This window comes from Betta splendens, chromosome 11 (assembly GCF_900634795.4).
Source record: "Betta splendens chromosome 11, fBetSpl5.4, whole genome shotgun sequence".
Classification (NCBI taxonomy): domain Eukaryota; kingdom Metazoa; phylum Chordata; class Actinopteri; order Anabantiformes; family Osphronemidae; genus Betta; species Betta splendens.
In genome coordinates this window covers 13,121,051-13,138,038 of record NC_040891.2, presented here as the reverse complement: position 1 = coordinate 13,138,038, position 16,988 = coordinate 13,121,051, and the positions used below count along the sequence as shown (strand labels likewise).

General features: G+C 43.8%; 3 protein-coding genes across 5 annotated transcripts in view; 1 reads left to right on the top strand and 2 right to left on the bottom strand.

The window, feature by feature from the left end:
• The window catches only part of rragcb (Ras-related GTP binding Cb), a 3,016-nt gene extending 176 nt beyond the window's left edge, over positions 1-2,840 (bottom strand). The window contains exons 1-7 of the mRNA XM_029166715.3: positions 2,270-2,840; positions 1,729-1,932; positions 1,454-1,653; positions 1,202-1,316; positions 972-1,114; positions 743-891; positions 1-585 (exon numbers count right to left, since the gene is read on the bottom strand). The exon at positions 1-585 is cut by the window's left edge and continues 176 nt beyond it. Of these exons, the coding sequence (XP_029022548.1) occupies positions 428-585; positions 743-891; positions 972-1,114; positions 1,202-1,316; positions 1,454-1,653; positions 1,729-1,932; positions 2,270-2,425 (1,125 nt within the window). The 5' untranslated portion in view covers positions 2,426-2,840 and the 3' untranslated portion in view covers positions 1-427. The remainder of the gene's footprint in view (positions 586-742; positions 892-971; positions 1,115-1,201; positions 1,317-1,453; positions 1,654-1,728; positions 1,933-2,269) is intronic.
• A 113-nt stretch (positions 2,841-2,953) lies between these two features.
• On the top strand, positions 2,954-7,580 carry ppt1 (palmitoyl-protein thioesterase 1 (ceroid-lipofuscinosis, neuronal 1, infantile)). 3 transcript variants are annotated; one of them, XM_029166716.3, is made up of 11 exons: positions 2,954-3,034; positions 3,661-3,775; positions 3,884-4,006; positions 4,823-4,932; positions 5,302-5,429; positions 5,626-5,696; positions 6,077-6,179; positions 6,314-6,404; positions 6,579-6,677; positions 6,801-6,872; positions 7,128-7,580. In XM_029166716.3, the coding sequence occupies exons 2-11, from the start codon at positions 3,742-3,744 to the stop codon at positions 7,248-7,250; spliced, it is 954 nt and encodes a 317-aa protein (XP_029022549.1). In that variant the 5' UTR covers positions 2,954-3,034; positions 3,661-3,741; the 3' UTR covers positions 7,251-7,580. The 3 variants fall into 3 exon arrangements, with proteins under 3 accessions (XP_029022549.1, XP_029022551.1, XP_029022550.1); XM_029166717.3 differs by lacking the exon at positions 2,954-3,034 and adding an exon at positions 3,076-3,204; XM_029166718.3 differs by lacking the exon at positions 3,661-3,775 and having other exon boundaries at positions 2,978-3,034.
• On the bottom strand, positions 7,577-16,892 carry cap1 (CAP, adenylate cyclase-associated protein 1 (yeast)). Its single transcript, XM_029166714.3, has 13 exons — positions 16,735-16,892; positions 13,412-13,516; positions 12,689-12,789; positions 12,325-12,402; positions 11,976-12,119; positions 11,438-11,523; positions 10,811-10,916; positions 10,345-10,531; positions 9,738-9,916; positions 9,470-9,593; positions 9,229-9,311; positions 8,964-9,107; positions 7,577-8,677 (listed from the first exon to the last, which is right to left on the bottom strand). Exons 2-13 carry the CDS (start codon positions 13,512-13,514, stop codon positions 8,594-8,596), a joined length of 1,419 nt encoding a protein of 472 aa, XP_029022547.1. The 5' UTR covers positions 13,515-13,516; positions 16,735-16,892; the 3' UTR covers positions 7,577-8,593.
• Positions 16,893-16,988: the final 96 nt, after the last annotated feature.

Genomic DNA, 16,988 nt, shown 5'->3' with positions numbered 1-16,988 from the left:
TAACTGGCACGGTTCTGGTCCGAGCCGAGCGCCAGTCGCTGGCTGCGTGAGTCATTATCAACAGAAAGCTGAGCAGAGAGCAAACACGAGCCCCACTCGTCCATAGCTGGGGATTAAAGCCGCTCGAAGCACGCGATAATTCAGGAATATGAAAGACGTTTAGACTGTGGTGGGACGTGAAAAGCAGGTTGTTGATTCAGTGAAAACTGTTGAACAGTTTATCGGCATGACTTGCAGTTTGAATAGTATTTTTATGTGATGTTTGCACACAGATAATGAAAAGAAATCAAAGAACGGTACATTAGACACTTTTCTGTCATTTTGTCCTTCTTAAGAATTAAGTCCAAAGGCTCATTGCCTGAAACTGTGAAGGCTCAGTTCTTGGTCACATTTCGCAGCACAAATCCTCCTCATGTCCGTGCTTCAGTTAAACTCTCACACCGTTCAGAGCGGGATATTTGAAACCAGTCAAGCTGCTGCTGGCTGGACTCGCCGGCCTCCACACGGCGCCTGGTAGAGAGCAGCCCACCTCAAACACTTCATGGATGGCTTTTCGAAAACAGTGAAAGTTGTACTCTATCAAACCTGCAAAGACAACAAGAGCACAATAGAACATAAATGTTAAACACAGAACCCAGACTCCTGGAAGCACTGAAGTATTGGTTTACAGAGCGGGAACACCTTCCAACCATCTCCATGTTGGTTTGTTTTATGTACATGCAGTAGGACTGAGGTGACAAACCTTTCCTCTCAAAGCTCTCCTCCCTGAGGATGCAGACGAGAGCGAGGAACTTGGTGACCTCTTTCAAATAAAGCACAGTAGTGTTGTTGAGCTTGATGATAGCCAAAGACTCCTTGTCATAGGCACAGCCACTGCCATCCTCGGCGAGCCTGCCATGAGGAGGGGGACATTACGCTCTGAACAAAAAGGAAATGCTCTTTACCAACACAAAAACTAGAAGTCTTCTCACCCGTAAATGCAGGAGACATCAATGACCACATCGATCATATCACAGCAGAGCTCGTAGGACTGCATGTCCACAGGAGAGCTGTCGGTGGCAATGTAAATCTTACTAACGACGTCAAACAGGAAGGCCTTCTCAATCCCAGAATGCTGGAAAACATGGAGGTGGTTAGTGAGGGTGTCCAAACAGGTCAAGCTCAGACACAGCTCCTGGCTAGATGTCAAAATAAAACGCACCGATATGAAAATGTTTAAAAGGTTCTCCAGCGTCGGTAACTGGGGAATGAGCTTCTGGACGACTTTACTGAAGGCCTCGAATATGGAGTGGTCGTAGATACTGGTCAAGTAGAAGCTGAGAAGAGAAAGAGGAAGAGGAGAGTTCAGAAAAGCTAGAAAACTAAAACAATGATGCCAAAACATTAAGTATTGAAGTCTAAAGCCACATCCTGCTATACAAGCACCCAGCAGGTGAAGACGGGTCACATTCACCTGAGGTGAACCTTCTCCAGGTTGGCATCGGTCAGATCGTCGTTGGCCCTCTGATGAATGTCTCTTTGTGTTTCTATCTTGTGGTCGTCCGACAGACCGTCCACTTTATGGATGAACACTGCAAAGTTGATGTGTGGATTCACTTTGTAGGCCCTGGACACGGTCAGGTGTAACCGCCCGAGAGCCTCCACGTAGTCGTCCTGATGACAGCAGACACACAGTGAGCGAAGAACAGCAGAGGGGACGAATCATTTCACCTGAAACAAACTACAAACCTGAGCGTCAATGACAAAAATCAAAGCTCCAGTTCCACTGAAGATCATCTCACTGTCAAACGTCGGGTCGAAGAAGTCCACCTGTCCAGGGAAGTCCCAGATCTGGAAGTTGACAAAGGAGCTGCTGGAGATGTCGTCCTTGTATATTTTGTTGGTGCTCTCGAGGAATAAAGTCTCATTGGGCGACATCTTGTGAAACACAACCTGGGAACAGCAGCGTAAGGACTGTTATTATAATGTTGATAACACAACTCCTTGCGCTTTGCACTGACCCACACAGACAGGTGATCTCTCGAATGTTAATGTCGTCTTATCTGAACCAATAATAAAACAAACAGAGGCTCGTTTATTGAACGGACCGCTCCACTCACCACAGACCCACATTTTCCTCCTTATCTGACAAACTGTACTTGTGACAGGGTTCGATGCGCGGACAAACATTACAAACCTTTGTACGTCCTTCCGTGCCTCACAATCAAACACAAATGACGGATGTGGCGCAACACAACATGCAACAGTAACTTTGGAATAAAACCTCCACCTTCTGTATGGATGACTTCCCGCTGCGCCTCAGACCCATCAGCAGGATCCTGGGCTTTTCATCCGAGGAGCAGCTCTCCTCCATGTCGGACTCCTCGTAGCCGAAAGTTTTGGGAAACGAGCCCACGGCATTGTAACTGCCCGGCTCCTCACACATCCTTTAGGCGTCTGGCTCGTCCGCTCCAATCCTTGGTTCGTGACTTTTACCTTATGAACAGGTAAAAGCTGTTAGTTCAGCGTCACTGCGTCTGAACGCTGTAGTTTATCACTGCGAGCTAGCATGACGAGCTAATGAGCTAGCAGATGGAGCTCCGCACTCAAACTACACTAAAGAGTAACGTTTCTATATAAAGTTTCACAGGAAGGTTATCAAGAAGTTTAATGCTTGCAATGTCGACCTATCAAAGTAAATTGCTTAAAGCTGCACTACGAGAAAAAACGATAAAAGAGGAGGATAGTATCTAGTTAAACATCTCCGCCCCTGTTTGTGTTGCCAGATCTGACTATAAAAGGAAAGGTTTAAGTCAATTCAATTCAATTAAATTATGCTGAAACATCTCCCTGTGCTTAAAGTTGGTAAATCTGGAATACACTAGTAGGTAGAAACTAAAACAATAATTAAAACGTATTATTCAAAATGAGTACGGAAGAATATTCAAACCTGGCAATACGGCCCCACATAGGTTTAACCCCGCCCTTTCTATTTAATTGGGTAAACATAGTCATGTGACGGCAATGCAACAAAAAGCGGAAGAACGCAGCAACAGTGAGTAATGTTTTTGAAGATTAATAATACTTATCAGGGTATTTGTGCTTGTTCACAAAAATATTTATTTTAAATAAATGTTCCATCCATTTTGCATTTCAACTTTATTTTAAATAACTAAATTTGGCTTTGATGTTAAGCCTGAGGCGTTAGCTCTGTTCAGTTAACTGGTAACGTACTTGTGAATCTTTTCATCTATTGAAAATCTGTTGAAGTATATTTCGCCAACAAGTTCCTCCAATTCGGTGGTTTATCTGAAACAACATTGGTGCAGTTGAAAAGAATTAATGTGACTGTAGAAAGCAGGAAACACAGTAGCAGCTCTGTTTCTGCTCCTCGTGATTCCTCTGTTGTCAAACCTGTTTCTCTAAGAAGCAATTTTCACCTTTTTGTGAGATCACACGTTCAGTTCAGCTTCTCCACTAATGAACTACAAGTACAAGTATCAGGCTGGCAGTGACAAAAAGCTACTAACTGCATTTCTTTATTAATACATCAGAGAATGTTTTGTTCAGAACGTTTATTTTAATTTTGGTAAAACCAAAACCAGTTATACTAATGCTTTGTTATTTGTAGGGTTGTTTTTAAGCTTGAGTCTCGACAGACATGGCATCTCATTCCCACAGCTCCTGTTTTAACCTCTGGTGTCTGGGAGGAGCCTCAGGTGTTAATATAAGAAAACAGATCTTTGAATCAGGAATAGACGCATGCAAGGACTCGGACAAGCCTCATCAGTGTACTGTATGTCTATTAATTGCATCTTGAAGTTTGCTTTTGTCTCCATCCAGCCTGTTCTTATATTTAAAGCTGTTTATAACAATAGTGTTCTTGCTTTGGGATTTGTTCCAGGGTTCAGGATGACAGCAGCCCTCCTCAGTTTCCTCCTTGTGGCTCCAGTGTTGCTGGTCACCGGCGGCCCAGTTTATGACTCCACTAACAAGATTGTACCACTGGTTCTGTGGCATGGAATGGGTGAGTGACTGGGCTGCTCCTTCTTGCACTAAGGATTAAAACATTGCATTCACATTTAGGGAGATTAGAATCAGAATCAGATTCAGTGGCCCAGTTTGCATAGGACAACCAAGAAATTATATGTTCCCTCTTGTGACAAAAATATTTACAATTTTAATTATAGTTATTTAAAAAAAATTAACAAATAAAGAATATAAACTGCAGCTCGCTGTGTCACAATCAATGCATAATTGTAAAGAATAAAGATAGGAATAAGAATAAGAAAGTCCCACAATGGCGAAATTTCATCTTACAAGAGCACAAAGTATGATCCATAGAAAAAATACAGCAGCAAGTAAATAATACAGCAACAAATCAATCAAACTGAAAATACTAATAAATAAAGAAAATCCTTATCGGCTTGTGAAAGTTAATTGTGTCTTGTGACTTGTGTCACAGTTGATGCTACAAAGACACATTAAACTAAAAACTCCCAATATGAAACCAAATTGTTTCTGTAGGAGCATCTACTGCATCATAACTCTTGTTAATGGTTGACCTCACAACAAGACCTGTGCAATAATGACCTTTAATGTGAGGTGTGGTGTGGTTTGAGTAGGGTTATTGTTACAGTTGCCGATGTCTTTACTGTCTGGGGAATTCCAGGGAGAAGTAAAAGACTTTCTCTTCTGCTTGTGTTTGTCAACAGAAACATCAATTGTCTGATTTTAAAATATAAAAAACACATTTCTCAGTCTTCCTTTTTTCCTCAGCTTTTATTAATAGAAATGGGTTGCTTTTACTTCTTAATAAAGTAAGCATTGCTGTGTTGACCAGGTGACAGCTGCTGTAACCCTCTCAGCATGGGGGCGATAAAGAAGATGGTGGAAAAGGAGGTCCCTGGCATCTACGTTCTCTCGCTGATGATCGGGAAAAATGTCATAGAGGTGCTGTCACCCCTGCCCTTAAGTGTTTAATTGTTACTGCAGAAAACCTGGTAAATCTATGTGGGTGCAAACAAAAGTCTGCAAAGAGACATAAATGCCTTGCATACAAATGTTAAGCCAACATGTGAACAGCTGTGCAGCAGCTTTGATTGATACATTCACATGACACGTGACGACTGCTATTCTGTGACATTTTCAGTGCCAGTGGCAAATGTTACATCAGAAAATGGCTCCTTTATAACGTCAGTGTGTCATTCTTCTCAGTTAATATTCATAGTGAACCAGCACGACTCCAAGGCCTTTGCTTTGATCCGTTGTGTCTCGTTTTCTCATTCTAATCTGTCTGTCACACTCCGAACTTTTCTGCAGGACACAGAAAATGGGTTTTTCAAGGATGTGAATGAGCAGGTGTCCATGGTGTGCGATCAGCTGGCCAAGGACCCGCAGTTGAAGGGCGGATACAACGCTATGGGATTCTCCCAGGGGGCTCAGTTTCTGTACGTATTGCCTGTTCTGGACATTCAGTGCTTTTGTTAGGAGCATGTTGGCGAAACTGTGGTTCTGGAAATTCTCTGGCTCCTTGAAGGAAATAATTAACAATATACAAATACCATTAAAACATAACTTTACTGAATTTCAGCCATAGCTTTTTTCTTAGGCTAAAGCCTGTTTGCTCACTTCCTCTCGTCACAGGAGAGCTGTGGCTCAGCGCTGCCCCTCGCCACCAATAAAGACCTTGATCTCTGTTGGAGGCCAGCACCAAGGTACTGACATTATGTGGAACAGAAATACCAGTGTATCTCACTTCCCTGATCTACACTGTGGTGCACGTACGACGGTCACATATTGGATTCAAAATGGAAAGTAATAAATGATACAGCAAATGGCTGGTGCAGAAAAACACAATCAAACCAGTCTCCTTTGGGTCTGTTCGTGTTTCCAGTTCCTCTTTATTCTCTGTGGACCTGAGTAAAAACCTTCCACTTATGGCCTTCGTACCTGTCTATAGAATTTGTGTAATATTGTGGTAACAGAGATATTTTAGGAGGGGAAACAACATTTTTAGGTCTCTTTGTCACCACCAGCTGCATAAAGGTCGCTCCCTTTAATAAAGAGGTGACGCTTTTGTGTTTTTTGGCTGCAGGAGTGTACGGGCTGCCTCGCTGTCCCGGAGAGAGCTCTCACATCTGTGACATAATACGTAAAGCTCTGAACAGTGGCGCCTACAGTGACCTGGTTCAGAAGCAGTAAGTCATTATCTCTCAGCTTTCGTTTAATTGTCCTGATGTTGTATTCGCCATTGGGGTTCCTGTCCTGATGTGTTGCCTGACTGTGTGTGCGTGTGTGTGTGTGTGTGTGTGTGTGTGTGTGTGTGTGTCAGCCTGGTGCAGGCCCAGTATTGGCATGACCCCTTAAACGACGACCTGTACAAGAAGCACAGCCTGTTCCTGGCCGACATCAATCAGGAGAGGGTCAGTATGACTGAGATGTAGTAGCAGCTAGTTGGATAATTGGCAGGGAGTCATTTTTGTGTAGTTTGGGCCATTTCCTAGTTGATGTTGATTGACTCCTTTTTAAAAATACTTATTTTATGTAAATGTATCAACATCTGTCTTCAATCAATTTCTGTATATATATTTTTCCAGTCTGTAAATGAGACGTATAAGAAGAACCTCCAGCGTCTAGAGAAGTTTGTGATGGTCAAGTTCCTGAATGACACAGTAGTGGATCCTGTTGTCAGTGAGGTAACAAACCAAAGACCCACTGTCTTATTCTTGTTTGCTCTTTAAGGAGTTATCTCTTAGATCACATTGAGTCTAACCCTGTGTGTTTACTGTTAAATGTAATGATGTTCTGGTTACTTTCAGTGGTTTGGCTTCCTGAAAACTGGTCAGGCCAAAGAGACAGAGACTCTGCAGGAAAGTGTCCTCTACAAAGAGGTAACACTGTCTATCCAGCTTTGCATGTCCTGTTGTTTGCTTTCATGCTTGCTTGTCCCAGCGACAACAGTGGAGCTTTTGTAAAGCAAAACCTCTAAAGACACAGTTCGTGGATTTAGAGGAAATGAATCCACCAAATGTGTGGCTGCATGTCGCTTGTGCTACATTCATGGGTCATCTGCAGAATGGGAACGTCAAATTTATTCGTAATTCATAAGCTAAACCGTAACTAATGTCAAGCTCTCGTCTCCTCAGGATCGTCTGGGCCTCGCAGCGATGGACAAGGCTAAAAAGCTGGTGTTTCTAACCTCTGAAGGAGACCACCTCCAGTTCACCAAAGAGTGGTTCGACACAAACCTGCTCCCCTATTTACGCTAAACTCCCCTCCAAATGCCGACGTGAGGTCCAGCTTGTTGTCTTGGGGCTGAAATTCGATTGTAGTGAAGTGGAGTCAGTAAAATGAAGCTGAATGACTGGAGCAGGGATTCAGGAAGCACACAGCTCATTTGTTTTGCACTGATCATTTTTTAGCATGTTGAGCCGGTTTGATGCCATGGTATTTTTAGTTCGTCTGCTGCAGCACTGTTAGCGTGAGGCTGCTTTGTTTGTTCAGCGCCAGCTGCAAATTAACCTGCAACATTTAACAGCTGAAACTCAAGTGTGCGTGTTACATGATTCATCCAATAAAGATAAGAAACATTACGCTCATTTTATTGCAATCTCTTTAATGATGTCTCCAGTACTAATGAACAAGAAATCTGATGTTGGACCCCAAAAAAAAAGTAACGAGGTAAAAGAGATGAGAAAAGAAAATTCAGCCAAGAGCCACAGATGTGTAGATGGTGAGGGCTGATATTTAAGACCATGTGTTCCCCAAGTCTACAGCAGATGTTTATATCAGAGGTGGAGGTAAAGCGTTCAGCAACAACATTCATCTGTGTGTCTCTGCTCTGTAGCACTCATCCTTACAGGTCTGCTTATTTGGAATGTTTAATGTGTGGGATTAAGAGAAAACGTGGAATTATAATTTTACAGTTTTCACTAGATGAATCGTTCCTTGATGTGAAGACAGTGGAGGTTCTTACAGTGACAACTCTTAATATGGGCTTTCACCATGAATAGTTCATGCTGAGCACAGTCAGTGGATGTAATATAGATGTCATCATCCTCTATAATTGGGCCTTTATGACAAGCGCTTCACCAGTGAATTGCATATAATGAAACAGAAACCTACCAGGCTACAACTTAAAAAGAGAAGAGTAATATAACCTGAAGCATCTTGAGCGGAGCGCCTGATTGGCTGCAGTGTGTTTCGTGCAGAGGAACTCCAGTCCCTATGTTGGCTATTCTACAGTTTAAATTCAGCTTAGCCTTAACCAGATAAAAAACAGAGCATCTGAGCTATTGGCAAAACTTATGCTTAAGTGCTCAAAAGGGAAAAACCAATTTGAAAGAGCCGCTGCTCCCTGCTGATTGGCTGAAGGACTTGCTCCAGGTCAAGCAAGCAGTCCTCTCATTGGCTTATGGAAGGGACAGCTTTAGCTGTGATTGGCTGAGGAGGACAGCGTGAAGGGAATAAAACGCGTGTGGTCCAAATTTCAGTTTACAGTGAGAGTTAGCTGGTGGGCTGGTTGGTCAGTCAGGTGGGCGTCTGACGGGAGAAAAAAAAAAAAAAAAAGAGGGGTGGTGGTGAAGGAGGCCGTTTGATGTGCTGCCGCATTTTAACCAGCAATCTCTGTTGCTGTGGTAACGAGCTTATGGCCGTCCCAGACGGTCTTGAACTGCTCGGGAACAGGAAGCTCCGTCTGACAGGGAAGAAAGAAGGATCGTGTTTAACAGTGGTGCATGTTTTTTTTCTAATTTTAGACAAACCTTGAGCAAATACTGCATTTATATGAATATCACGAGCTGTCCTTTCTGTCTCCAGTGTCACATTTACTGCACACTTGTGTTCAAATGTCATGTTACACTAACAACACTCATCTGAATGTGGGACTCAATAACAGTATATGAAATTAATTAAGCCTGTGGTGTTGCAGCTCAATGCATTTAAACGTAATCTGCAGGCATGTTGCAAACGAGGATACTCACAAACTCTCCGTTTTTGTTGGGTACCAGGATGTTCATCTCTGAGCTCTTGGCGCTGATGATCTCACACGCCAAAGAGTCTTTGCTCAGGTAAACATGGCAGCCGTCCGTCTTGTTGATGGAGATGGTGGGGACCTTACCCAGGACCTTGTAGTGAAAACAGGGTTAATTGTGTCATCTCTGCATATCAGAGGGTTAATGGAGAAAACACTGAGGCTTTTCAGGGAGTTTCTGTTTTAGTCCCTTTGAGCTGTGTTTTGTTGCACACCTGGATCTTGACATCCTTGCAGTTGATGACCTCCACGATGCCCACGACGTCGTCAAACACCAGACCTGATTTTTTACAGTTGTCTGAAAGAGATCTAAAATTATTTAGGAGGACAGGAACAAATGCAACCTTGTTTTCTCACAAATGGAAAATGAGGTAAAAGGTCTTTAAAACAGCCTAAATAAAAAGAACAACAAGACAGTTAGGTGTAATTTGTCCCGACAGCTGCTTCTGTTCTTACCTAAAGTGATGGAGTTGATTTTGCCCTTGACCTGCAGTGTGCTTTTGTTGCACTTGAAAGCATAAACCACTTGCTTCAGCTCCGTGTCGCTGATCACCAGGTCCTGTGCTCCTTCATGATTCTCCTGCAGAAGAACAAACACACAAGTGTCAACAAGATGACCGAGACATGGTGAAACAGTGCATTCAACATCATGTTAGTCCTGTACACAGGAGGCTTTAAATATTAGGAATTACACAAAACACTATTCTTGCATTTCTTAACTCACCACTTTCCACTTCTTTCCCTCCAGCTCCAGAACGGGTGGCAGTGTGCGGGTGGGAGCGGCAGAGGCAGCAGGTCGGGGAGAGGACGAGAAGGGTTTGGGTCCTGTACGCACCGGACCAGACTGACCTCTCAGATTAGGATTCTTGTGGGTCTTCTGGTCGTCGCTCACATGCTTCAGGCCTGGTGTCAAGAAAACACCATCTGGTTAAGTTCTAGTCTTTAACCAGAGAAGCAGGCTCACTAGGACCAGACATGTTTGCATCTTTTTAAATATTCAAAGGATCTGCTTTGCAATCACTACAAGAAAGGAAATTTATTAAAATGCTCCTCAAGGACCCTCAAGGTTACGCACAGTGTACACAGTCAGAAATCTGCTGGGCACCTGTAGACTCACCTCATCAGTGAAGGTTCTTCCTTGTTTGGAATCTGCAGTCGGAAGCGTTTTACATTTTTTGCGGAATTGTGAGTATTAATAAATGTATGCAGTGTCATTGTCATTGCTCTATGCAAAGCATTTCATGTGACAGCAGCACCTGCAGGAAGCTATTCAGTTGAAGCGGACATTTGACCTCAAACTACCACAAACGCAATCCATGGTTGTCACATACCCTTTGTGATGTCTGATCCCTTGTTGATGGAGGCAAATAAAGCATTCCGATCTTCACCAGAATCGCCGCCGCCACTTGAGGGTGCGCTCACATCCATGGGTGGTGGAGGTGGTCCAGGGGGAGGTGGGGGAGGACACCCACCTGCAGGAGGACTGGGGGCAGCTGCAGAGGCTGAGGCTATGGCTCCCTGAGGTGCAGACCAAAAAATAATAATTTATTACTAGTACTACTCCTCCTCCTCTATTCAGTTTCCCCTTCAGAGGGTTTCTCTGTTGTGACCTCCATCAGCAAAACCTTTGCTTGTTTTGACCCAATTAGTCATTTGTAAAACAATTACAATATTTTAAGAAACTTGTCTATGCTGAAGGTCAAACCCCCTTTTCTGATCATTTCTGTTATTCAGCTCTTTACTAACAAGAGAGACCGTTTAAATTTAGGAATTTGTACTTGTAGCAATCAGACTTACAGTCTTGCTCCAGGTCAGGCCAGTGGTGTGATGTTCTTTGATATAGTTCTGCATCTCAGTCCAGATGTTGACGTAGGCCTTCACCCAGTCCACGTGAGTCTTGTCCCTGTGAGGAAGAGGAGGAAACAAACTGTCTGTCTTTTGCATATGTATCAGTCTATTCTTCCTTTTCCCCGTCCCACAGTTAAACAGAAAATACACATGACCCCTCAGACACAAATGGATTAACATTTAACATTTCTCAACCCAAATTAAATCACAAATATCGAACAATTTGTATAGAGGATTATGGGTTTGCATTGACTGCAACAGCTCACTGACAATGGCTTTGAATACCAGCTATGTTTGTGCAACTGTCTATTATGAGCAGGCTGAGCAGCTCTATTCTAAAATGCTTTGATACTGGCTCTGACTTCAGGAAGTCTACCCCCAGTGTGTGTCAGTGTGTCGTGTGGCAGGGCTGACTCAGTAAAACTGTGGGATACATTGGCTCAAAAAGAGCCCAGACAAAGCGAAGACAGATGGGTTCTGCAAACTGCTTGGCTGCACAGCAAGCGGTTATCATTACAGAATGTTGATGCAGCTTTAATTTAAAATGTGTGGACGATGTAGGAAGGCTTTGCTTACTTCTCCTTGTAATCCTTGAGTACGCGGTTGGTGTAGAACATGGCAGCATCCTGCATCTCTTTAACATAGGGGCATGGTTTTGGAGCCTGGTGAAAAGAGCACAAAACATGAAAACCTAAAAACAAAAGTAATCGCAGCCAAATAGTCCAGTTTGATGTTTCAACAGTTCAATATAAAGTTAAAGCCAATCTTCGGGTTCTTCTATTGGCTGCACAGCCTCTCAGCTGAGATGAGACAAAAATGACTTTTCATTTAAATCATACACTAACTCAGCAACCCAGAGGTTAAAGTACAAACTTCTGAGTAGGCGCACAAAGAATGAAAGCATCGACAAATCTGATGTATTATTCATAACAGACAACACAAAGAGTTAATCTTCTAAACTGTAACAGTGAAGCTCTGTTGCTCCCGTCTATGTGCCAGCCAACACGCTGTTGCTCAGACAATGATGACAGAATCAAAGAGAGGCTTGTTTCCAGCCGTCATGCCCTCATTTACCCACACACACACCCTCCACCGCTTCTCTCCTCAGTCTTACCATGGCCACCCATCCGAGAGCAGGCACACTCTCGCTGACGGCAGAGAGGTGGTTGAAGAACGGCGAGGTGCGGTTCTGCTCACGGAACGTCTGCACCTCCTGGATCGATTTGGACACGGGCTGCAGGAGAGTCGTCAGGACTGCCTGAACGCCAGACACAACAGAATTTAGCATGTTTCACCTTCAAGATTCACCAAACATGTTGGCTGAATCCTCTACATACAGTAGAGGATTCAGCCAACATGTTTCTACACCACGGCTTCGACTACAGAATGACTGGTCTCAAATTCAATCATCAAGTGTTACACTAAATTAAACCACTGAAGCGCTTATTGTGTCATTAACTCACATCAGAGGGTTTCTGGGAGGAGGATGCTGTTACGAGGAGTTTTCTCTGGTTGTTGAATGCCTGCTTCATCATATCTGCCTGAAAAAAAGAAAAAAGAGGGGAGAGTGAAAACTGAAATGACAGAACTATAGAACATTGTACAGGCAACAGAAGATAATGGTGCAGACAGTTTAGCACAAATTACAGAATTCACAAAACTGATAAACATCTAGTGAGCGAATCTTGGGCTCAGGGGTCATCCAGGTTAAGTCTAAGAGGAGCCAATATCAATTCAGACTGAAGCAGCTGCTCTGTAGTGGAGCTGAACATAGCAAAAGGACAGACACTGGAGGAAATCTCTGAAATGTTGGCGTTTGAGACCTACATGTTTCTGGACATCGCCTCCGATCTTCTGGCTGAGGGTGATGTACTCAGCCACAGGACCACTGATTATCTTGTCATAGGCGTCAACGTACACAGACACAGCTGTAAAAGGTTAAAAATAAAAAAAGAATAAAAAAAGAGGGGATTAAAGGTTTATTCAAATATCACAAAAGGCCATAATATTAAACACAAACTTAAATTAAACAAAATCGAAGTAAATTAAAGACGAGACAGGGAGAGTACAACAAATTAAATTCATTAAAATGCTAATTTGTCTTGTGAGGGTAAAAGCAGATTTTTGTTGATATGGAAAAATCCCTGAAAAAGACATTCCTTATTATCAACAACAGACAACTGTTCAGTAGCCACTTTTTTTAAAGCTGGTAGTATTAACACAGCAGGTGGAGGTTTAACGAGCATCACCACATCCTCAGATGCTTCACAGCCGCCTGCAATTAACGCTGCCGTCAGAACCACAGTCTGTACATGCAGCAGCAGTCGCCTGACCTGTGCTTGGTGACGTCTCTGACTGCTGTGCTGCTGAGTGCTGATCATTTTAATTGGTAGAGGTCAGGGCTGAGGGGATTTGGTGCATTTGTTTGTGTGGTGAAAAGCTGTGCAGAATGGTTGTAGGAGAAGAGAGGCGATACTTGACTAAATAACATAAAATGAGATTTAAAGGCTTTGAGGTGACGATGTACTTCATTATGAAGCCAAATATTACCTCCCCCAGCAGAACCTCCAGTGCTGCCTCCAGACATGGACATGGCCTCCAGGCGGCCCACTGCCAGCTCCAGCCGGTGCACCAGACTCCCCAACTCTGCCATACCTGAGGTGGTGAAGACGTGATGCAATTATCATTACATGTTTTATTTGACACTTTCCAGTTGTATGAGTAATTGTTTTCAAACTGGCTGCACTGCATCACTTTCTGCCACACCCTCCTTACTGGGGACTGAATTACTCCTGAGACACAAGGCGAAGGGAATTACTGCAATTAAAAGGTTTGCTACCTTATTAGACTGGTGCTGTGGATCCTGGTGATTCAGTCCTAAGAACATGTGTGACGTGTTAAAATATTCTAACTTAAATCAGAGAAATACGCAACCACAAAGTTGAGAGTTTGAATCAATAGAGCATTAGGCTTTGCTCCTTACAGCATTTTAGCTTTAAGTTCCCATTTCTATGTTTTTCAACTGTGTTCAGTTTTGATTCAAGTACGTGCCACGTACACACATACAGGAAGTCAACCCTGTGATGAAACACACAGTCCTGCCTTAAGAGACTTTGAGCAGAAGAAAATGGGTGTAAGCGGGTCCGAACGTGCAACGCAAAACTATGCAGACTCTCTGCAGAATGAGGGCGTGTTACAGCTGGAGATGCAAGTGAACAATAGTTACAGGGAATAAATAGATTGACATCCAACATATGTGCCAACAGGTAAGCTAATAGTTCTAACTCACCCCCACAAGTACATGATTAACTAAGTTCAGTCTGAGCCCAGCATAATCTTCACCCACCTAATGAGACAGTGTGACATTACATAAGACTGCAGTAACCGGACACCACCTTGTCTGCGTTACTGAATGTGTCTCTATTCTCAGGTACTTACACCTGACTGACGGTCAGAGGATCCACTCAGAGACCACTCTCACTAATGAGTCCACTGGATCAAACTGCTGTGACTGAGGCAACAGACCTTCGTATATCTAATGACCAAGAGGCAGAACTAACCAGTTCTGGCTGTGATGGATGAAGAAGATGAAATCTTGTAAACATAAGATGCCACTGTAGTCCAATTTGAACCCTAATACTACAGACAAATTACAATCATCAGTCTGAAATGTGACTGAGACACACGTGATTAGAATGTTTTTACAGGCCTGCCTCTAAGGTCAATATTAATCATGTTGCATGCAGCATTAACGTAATGTTTGGCTGAGGACGCATGTCGCCCTGGAGCTGTTAAATGAGATAATTTTCATAAGCCAGAGTATCTGCAGCTGAATTACATGTCTCACTCATTTACTTTGCACAGCTGCAAATTATTTCTCTGCAAGACTCAAACATAAATTCAATCACGGCAGGGCCTGAATTACTAAACCAAGACTGCCGGTCCACATTTTTGTCCTATCTGTAGAGACCAAAGTTCTGGTTTTTGGTATTTTGGTCCTAGCTGAGATTACTCACCAGCAATACAGGAAGGGAGTGGCAGCTAAAGGTGTAGCTGGGGAAAACAAGCACTACTACAGTTAATAGCTGTTCAGGAAAAGCTACAGAAGATGGTCATCTGTCCTGTTTATATGCTACTAACAAACATTTCTTCCAGCTGTAGCAGTTCACAAATCCCCAAGTGACACTAGAGAATATTTCCTGAAGCGAAGTGGCCACACAAGTTCAAGCCAAGTGCTGATCTCTGAGGAAACTGAACCAGACGTGAAGGCAGATACAGCTATGACACAAGCCAGGAAATAATGCCTGCCATAACATTTTTCTTAGATTTCAGCTCTATAAAAGGCATAAAATACTGGGCTCAACCACACAGCCAGAGCCCACAACTCCCTAAACTGGGATTTAGGAAAACATATGTGGATGAGTTTTAGGGACAAAACTGGATGCAGTCAGTTAGTGCGTCTTATTACTAGTTATTGTCGCAAACTACCCTCGAAAAACAAGAAAAACCCACCAGTTCAACACACTAATGTTCCGGAATACTTGTTTTGTAAACAGCTCAAACATGAGCATTGTATCTGTGGGACTGGTTGCTACAATAAATGACAGTTTTTATGCATTTTGCATAATTCAAAGCCCATCTGTCATAAATAGAAGAGGACAAATAGAGAGCAACATCCTACGGGACCTATAGAAAACCACATGATTTCATTACTGCCATGATATGATTTGACAGTCTATGCTAATAATTGTGGGATTGTGTAAATAGAACAAGCCTGAATGTTTCTGGGTCACTGGGAGCAGCTGTAAGGAGACAGGAGAGGTGCAGAACATCCATTAAACCCACTCCTCTGTATTTTGGCCCTTTTCCTAAAACGTCATGACTCTTTAACTACATTAGGAGACCTACTTATGTGGACGTGTGGCAGAAATGCATGCATGACAGGGAAGTACAGGCCTCCGTGCTGTTCTGCCTGGGGCCAGGCGTTCAGACATAAAGGAGGAAGCCTGCAACCTTTCCCCATCTATCCGCACTGGTTGAGACAACACTTCTACTGTGTCGCAGAGGCAGAAGTAGGACATAGCAATGGCGGTGAGCTCCGACCTCCCCAACAGTCCTACTTCGGTGGGCTGAAGGCTCCAACAAATCAAGTTCAAGCCGCTGATGCTAATGCGATCACTGGGCTTCCAACCAGACACCAGGAGATGCTAGCGTGGCTAAAGTTAGCCCGGGTGCTGTGGAGATGCCTGTGACCCCACCAGTGCCACCAGTTAGTTCAGCTTTAACGTCAAGACTGAAGAGACATTTAGCGGCTTGGGTTTTCCCAAAGACACGATTCGCCAACTAACTAGGAGGAGGAGACAGATCAGAGGGCATGCAAAACGTGTCATAACACCAACAAATCTAAGCTATCTAATGCAAATCCAGACACATCGTTTGGTCTGAAAAGGAGCAAAGATTTTTATGACGAGCTCTTGCAGGCTTGATATCTGTCATTTCTCTGCCCTGTCTGGGAGTGTCTGCTGTCTGTTTCGGCATTTCCTGGGTTTTTGTCTCGTACACACTCCTCCCAGCGTGAGCTAACGCTGCGTTAGTCTGCAGAAAACAGTTCCCACATATCAGCGAAACACACTCTTCCGTGAGTAATAAATACACAGTGAAGGGCCCAAACGTGCAGAGCCCGGCTCGATCGCCTGCAGCGGCGTCGGCTAACCAGCCGGCTGTGTTAGCATCACACCGATTTCGCTCAAAAAACCTGAATGATTCGCGGAAGCGGCGGCGATAAACAGTTAAGCTCTCGCGCGTCCTCAAACGCTCGAGCGAAGCCGCGGAAAGAGCTGAAGAGCTCAGAAAACCGAAAGCACGCCGCTCACCTGCTAAACTGGTCAAGCAGTGATTTGCTCCTTTATGTCACTGTCAGCTTCGCCGTGGGAGTGCGTGTGTGCGAGCGGTGTCCGCGCAGAGTCACTCTGCCTTTTCTTCTTCCTGGATGTAGGGTGAAATTTCCCAGCGGCCACCGCGCGGCGTTTCCGCCCTCGCCTTGCTCGCGCAGCTAAATCCTTTCCCATATAAGGAGCGCGCGGAGCAGAGGGCAAGAAAACAGATGTAGCGCCGCTTTCCTTCCTGA